The sequence below is a fragment of the Mangifera indica genome, chromosome 10 (assembly GCF_011075055.1).
Source record: "Mangifera indica cultivar Alphonso chromosome 10, CATAS_Mindica_2.1, whole genome shotgun sequence".
Lineage (NCBI taxonomy): Eukaryota > Viridiplantae > Streptophyta > Magnoliopsida > Sapindales > Anacardiaceae > Mangifera > Mangifera indica.
The window spans coordinates 10,376,855-10,383,994 of NC_058146.1; the positions used below are offsets into that span (position 1 = coordinate 10,376,855).

General features: G+C 30.5%; 1 protein-coding gene across 1 annotated transcript; it reads left to right on the plus strand.

Moving 5' to 3' along the window:
• Positions 1 to 2,975: 2,975 nt before the first annotated feature.
• On the plus strand, positions 2,976 to 6,011 carry LOC123226720 (disease resistance protein RGA2-like). Its single transcript, XM_044651254.1, has one exon. It carries the CDS (start codon positions 2,976 to 2,978, stop codon positions 6,009 to 6,011), a length of 3,036 nt encoding a protein of 1,011 aa, XP_044507189.1.
• The last annotated feature ends 1,129 nt before the right edge of the window (positions 6,012 to 7,140 follow it).

Genomic DNA, 7,140 nt, shown 5'->3' on the forward strand with positions numbered 1-7,140 from the left:
TTCGATTATTTTTTTATAAATGTTTAATATAGATCCACCCAATGTTTGTGTATACTACATATATGCAACCAATGACATTTACGACCACACTGATTATTTTATAGTTTACTCTGTATTATTTATTATTTCATTTCAATCTTAGTCCACTTCTAAAAGTATGACTGAGATTTTCTATTATAATCATCTTTAGGTCAAAATTGTTTCATCCAAGACCTTACTCACACCCATGATAATTAATTCTAGTAGTTGCGTTCACTTGAGGAAATGATGTATTGTTTGTGAGGCGACTTTGATTGTTTTTCATTAACAAGACATATAACATTAATTTAGAATTTCTTTTCCCAATATTGTTATACATTATAAGGATGAAATGTGGAGAATATTATCTGTTTCACATTACTTTAATTAGGGAAAAAATTCTAAAAATTGTAAAGTTGTACTAAATTACAGAGCTATTAGGAGTATTATTAAATCTAATATTTAAATTTATCTTTCAAATTTCTTCACAAATTTAGTATATCTATCATTATATCCACGTATTCACTTTGCAATCATTCAGGAAAGTGATGTCTATAATATAATGGCATTAGATTTGTCATTTTGGGATATTTTATTTAATCACATTTTCAAGGCTCATAAATTCTAGGTAGAGAGTCACGTAAAAAGTCAATTTAATTATATCTATCCAATTTTAAAAACTTCAGGTTCAAATATTGTCCATACTCACAAAACTTATAGTTTTGTAAATAATATATTGGATTAATCTTTGAAACTTCAGGTTTAGATATTGTCTGATATTTACAAAATTTATAATTTACAGTTTACGGTTGAGGGTTTAGAATTAATATTTAGAATATTAATATTCAAAATAATATAGTATTTTAAATTGTAATTCTAATGATATTTTAGACTTCAAATCCATATTTAATTTATGCAAACTTCATATTACAAAAAAGATATAGTTATTATAAAACAAATAAATATTTTAATGAAATTTGGGACTTTGAGCCCATATGTATATAAATATATATTCTCACAAATTCGCAAACTTTAAATTACAATTCAGATACAATTATTATAATACAAATAAATATTCAAATGATATTCATAGTTTCGGGTCCAGATTCATGATTTTACAAACTTTGGGTTGCAAATGAGATACAGTTATAATTTGTATTTACAAATATGAAACAATTATAAAAATTAATATAACTACAGTTTGTTATTCACAAAAGGAAAAATAAATATAATAAAAAACTTAAACAGAATAATAATTAAAATAGTCACAGTTTGTTTTATGCAAATAGGATAATATCATAATTGAGATATCTATATTTATATAATACACACAAAATGGGTATAGTGAAATGGGTAGTAATAATATAATTAAAAAATAACTAATATTAAAATAAATGTGAATGAATGGTACTAATAATATATTATAAATATAATAAATATACGAAGAAGAAGACTTGAGAGATAGATTTATATTATAACCGAAGGAAATAAGAGTTGAGACAATCGAGAGGCAAGTTGAGAAACGTAACTATAAGTTACTTTTATGAATGAATTTCATTTGTACAAGATGAGAGGCATTTAAATGCATTCCCACTGCATCAACTGATTTGATTAGCTAGAAATCTACTTGGGTAACAATTATTTTATAATAGCTTTAAGCTAATTAGTTTTAGAAGTGGTCCAGTTTCAGTTTGAATTTATTTAGTTTATTAAGTTTAAATTAAAAAGATCAATTTGTTTTTTAATCAAATTGTATTCTAGCTAAAATCAATTTGACTTAATTCAATTTAAGTTTATGGTTTAGATTTCTAATTCAGATTTATAGTTAATTAACAAGACAATATTGCTTGATTTATTATTAGGTAAAACGATATCATTTTGTTAATAAACAATAAATTTGAGCCATTGATTAGAATTATAAACTCAAACCGAACTCGAGCTAAATTAAGTTAAACCATTTTTTATTTAATCTGAATTTGAATTATCCTTAATTTTGATTTAATAAACTTGATTCGAATCATTTTTATTTAAACTAAACTCAAATTAAAAGATCTTCTAGCTCAACTCAGTTTACATAAACCCTACTTATTTTGAAACTTTAGGAGTAATTACAAAGTTTCATAATTACATATATTAGCATTTCTTAAGTTGATTCAAATGAATTTTAATGATTGATTCTCACACAGGCATTGTTCGGACATGTTCAAGACTCAATCATCTCAAAGTCAGTGAATGATTCTCCCCAAGGACAAAATCACAATGTTAATTGTTTAGTTTTCTAGACTGAGTTATATTGAATCAAATTGTAAATCGTATTTTATATATATAAAACTATATTTGATAAATTTTCTGATAAATAATTAGATATACAATTTTTTTATATTTATTTTGTTATTTCCTTTATATTTATATTTAATATATGTTACATATCTATTTTACATTTATATGTTTATATTATGTTTTAAAAAATTTTAATTTTATTAAATAATATATATTTATAAATGAATGAGTTTAATAGGGTTAAATTATAATTTAAATCAAACAAAACTATATTTTTTTAGTTTGGTTAGGTTTGAAAATTTTTTTAGTTTGGTTGGTTAGTTTGGTTAGTGGGTAGACCCTGCCCGGCGTACCACAGAACGTGGCTATAAAAAAATTGGTAGTAAATAATGTTTTGATGCAAATAAAGAATTACAAACCCTTAATAGATTAATGTTTAATATTCACAAAGCAAAACATTCTGTTGATAATTGCTGGTCTTTTTCTATCATTACGCCAAGAATTTACTACCTCTTTCCTTTTCGCTTTGGATTCCATCAACAAGTAAAGTATCTTCTTCATATTTTATGTTAAGAGTCCTGACTTTTGTCTATAAACATCACCAATATTGTCTTACAACTAATTTTTACAGCTACCTCTTGAAAAAAATCAGTTTGTATCACAGCAACTGAGAACAAATGGCTGAAGGCATTCTATTTAGTGTTGCGGGCAAAATCTTGGAAGGGTTGGGATCCTTGCTTCTCCGAGAAGGCAAATTGGCATGGGGTGTTAAGGATGAGATTCAAAAACTCAACAAGACTGTCAACACTATCAAATCAACACTTCTTGATGCTGAGGAGCAGCACAACAAAATGAACCAACAGGTAACCGATTGGATCCACAGGCTTAAAGATGCTTTTTATGATGCAGATGACTTGTTAGATGATTTCTCTACTGAACTTCGCCGGCGAGAGGTGATGACTGGAAACAAATTGGCATATAAGGTACGAATCTTTTTCTCCAGATATAATCAAATTGCATTTAGTCTTAGAATGGCTCATAAGATTAAGACTATCAGGGAAAAACTCGATGAGATTAAAAGTGATAAGCAGTTCCACTTTTCTGATCGTCCTGTTGAAAAGGGAGTCATAAGTATTGAAAGGGAAACTCATTCTTTCGTACGTGTAGAAAAGGTAATTGGAAGAGATAATGATAAAAGTAAAGTTATAAGACTTGTATTGGACTTAAATGATTCTGTGAATGTTTCAGTCGTTACCATAGTTGGACTAGGAGGAGTAGGAAAAACCACACTTGCTCAGCTTGTTTATAATGATCAGAATGTCATAAACTATTTTCAGTTAAGGATGTGGGTGTGTGTCTCTGAGGATTTTACTGTAAAGACAATTGTCGAAAAGATAATAAATTCTGCAACTCGTAAAGAACTTGGAAATTTTCATTTGAATGAATTGCAAGAATTCCTTAGAAAAGAAATTGATGGGAAAAGATATCTACTAGTTTTGGATGATGTATGGAATGAAAAGCAGAATAAATGGGATGAATTGACTGATCTATTAATGAATGGTTCAAAAGGAAGCAAGATACTAGTTACTACACGTAGTAAAGTAGTTGCTAAGGTTACTAGCAAACTTGAATCTTATGTCTATCCCTTGACTGGACTAGATGAAAAAAAGTCTTGGTCTTTGTTTACCCAGAAAGCCTTTCAACATGGGGTGGAACCAAAAGATTCAAAATTAATAGAGATAGGAAAAGGGATTGTAGCAAAGTGTGGTGGAGTTCCTCTTGTCATAATGACAATAGCACAATTACTGTCTGGTAATAATAAGGAAGATGATTGGCTGAATTTTAAGGAAAATGAAATGTCAAAGGTGATTAAAGAAGAAAGTGATATTTTACCATTGCTCAAGCTCAGCTATGATCATCTCCCTTCAACCTTGAAACAATGTTTTGCTTATTGTGCATTGTTTCCAAAGGATTATAAGATTAAGAAGCAAAAATTGATTCATCTTTGGATGGCGCAAGGGTTTATTCAAATGTCAAATCCAGAAGATGTTGGTGATAAATATTTTTTGACTCTACTTTCAGGATCATTTTTCCAAGATCCAGAATATGATAGATGGGGCAATGTAGTTGCTTGTAAGATGCATGATCTTATGCATGACCTTGCACAATCGGTTGCAGGAACTGAATGCACCATGCAAACATTTGAAAAGATTGAACGTGTGAATGTAAGATGTCGCCATTTATCTCTAGATTGTGGTGAAGTAAAAGCATCATGGAAATTTCCAGCTGTGTTATATAGTGGAAATAATATAAGAACTTTGCTTTTATTTTGTAGATTAAATTGGGGTTTCAACTTGGATCATGGTGATGAAATTTTAACTAGTTATACATACTTACGGGCATTGGATTTTGGAGGGTTAAAATTTCATAAACTGCTGAGTTCAAATGGGGAACTTTTGAGTTTATTTGGTGAATTGAAGCATTTGCGATATCTCAATTTTTCTGGTGTAGACATTAAAATACTTTCTGATTCATTGTCAAGACTAATAAATCTGGAAACATTAGATCTGTCTTACTGTAGTGAGCTTATGGAACTACCAAGAGATATTAAAAAAATGGTGAACCTTAGACATCTTATAAACAAAAAGTGTGATTCTTTAACTGGAATGCCATATGGACTGGGGCATTTAACTAATCTTCAGACTTTACCACTATTTGTGGTAAGCGACCAGTCCAAAAGAAAAAGTAATCATAGTGGGACAGAGGAATTACATGGGCTGAACAACTTGAGAGGAAAACTCGAGATTAAAAACTTAAAATTTGAGGCAAGTAGAAAGTCGGCCAACTTAGAAGGGAAGCAATTTCTTTGGTCTCTGACATTGGATTGGGGAAGAAGTGATGATGGAGAGGTTCAAGGAAATGAAGTAGAGGTGTTAGAAGGTCTAAAGCCACACCCAAATCTTAAGAAAATCAGTGTGAGATCATTCATGGGTGTTAAACTGTGTGATTGGCTTTTGTCTCTTACAAAGTTAACTTCAATTAGTATTAAAAAATGTAGAAGATGCAAACATATCCCACCATTGGATAAATTGCCATGTTTGAAGACTCTGTATCTTAGCCATCTAGATGATCTGGAGTATATTTCAGATGAAGCAAATAAGAGTTGGTCCACATTGCCAGCAACATTCTTCCCATCCCTAGAGCAATTCACCCTTTGCGATTGTCCTGAATTAAAGGGGTGGTGGAGGGAGCATGATTATAATGATACAGAGTTGCCTTCATTTCCTTGTCTTTCCAAATTAGATATCCAAAACTGCCCCAATTTGATGTTCATGCCACTGTATCCATCTTTGGTAGAATTGAAATTGCTCAGGACAAGCTCGAAACCACTGCAGCGGATGATGACGATGACGTTGAAGAATAAAGGGGAACCATCAACTTGCTCTTGCTTTTCTGCCCCTCTCTCCAATTTAAAGTCGATGCTTATGTTTAAAATTCCTGATCTAGAATCTCTTCCAGTGGGTGCCTTGCAAAATCTGACTGCTCTTGTGGATTTGAAAATTTTGTCATGTCCAAAAATTAGTCAACTGGATCAAGCATTAAAGTTTCTCCCATCTTTACAAAATTGGAAAATTACATCCTATGAAGAACCAGAGCCGGAATGGGAAGATATTCGTCGTATGGGTCTTCGTTTCATACCCGATTTCGGTTGAATCCAGAGGAGACTTCTTCTTAAACAGGTCAATACTTCTCGATCAATCATTCTTAGTACTTTTTTTTTCCCTATAGCTATTTTTAAGTAAATACTTGTCCTTTTAATGTCTTCTGATTCAGTTCCTTGTTATTCTATTTGCAATTGTTATGCTGCTTCAACAAATATGCAGATGCAAGAATCATCAACTATCCGCTAATATTTCTTATTCTTGTGTTCACTAGGGTGAATAAAAAATTCAAACAACTCTGTGTATATGTTAAATATAATATTTTCTGGCTATATTACAAAAGGTAATCTTATTTCCTTATCATTTGGATAATGTAAACTGTTGTGTACCTTGAAATAGAGCATTTGGGATTATTTTAACTAGGGGTTCAAGCCAAATTGACACTAACTCAATTGTCAACTTGGCACATTCGAGCTTGAAATAAACAATCACGAATCAAGCTTGAGTCATGGGTACGTGATGCTATCAAGTTTAACTTTGAACTCAAACTATAAAAGTGTTCAATTAGTAGGCTTGTAAGCAGTTTGCATATATAAATAAAATAATATCGTTTTATCTAATTCAAAATGATGTCGTTTTACATTGCTTATATAATATAAGATTGAAGCAAAATAACGTCGTTTTGCTAGATAACTATAGTCAAAGCAATGTTTTCATTTTTTACATTTATCAAAGTTATTTGGTTTTTAATGTGATGAATTCTCATAGTTTTACACCCTAATCTCTTTCTCAGACAGTCCTCCAAACCTCTCAAATCCTAGTTATTTACACCGTAATCATAGTTGACGTTATGTATCCTACAAAGGCTAACCGATTTCTCCCACAAGTTTTTAGTTTTGACTCGGTAAGATTTCTTATTTATTTGTTTAATAAGAATGATTCTGTGAAATTGTTGGTTGTCATTTGTGAAATTATTGTGAAGTGTTGTGGTTCTTCCTTCGAATATTGTTTTGGCTATTTTTGTCGGTCATACCACATAGCTTTTTGCTTTTGCAGTTATTGAGCTCGTAAAAAACAATTTAAAAACCTAGAGGGTTATGGGATGTGCCCCCACTTTTAAGGTGGCTCGTGTCGAGATCCAAAGGGCAAGTTTAAAATGACCTGTAAAAAATTTAAAATA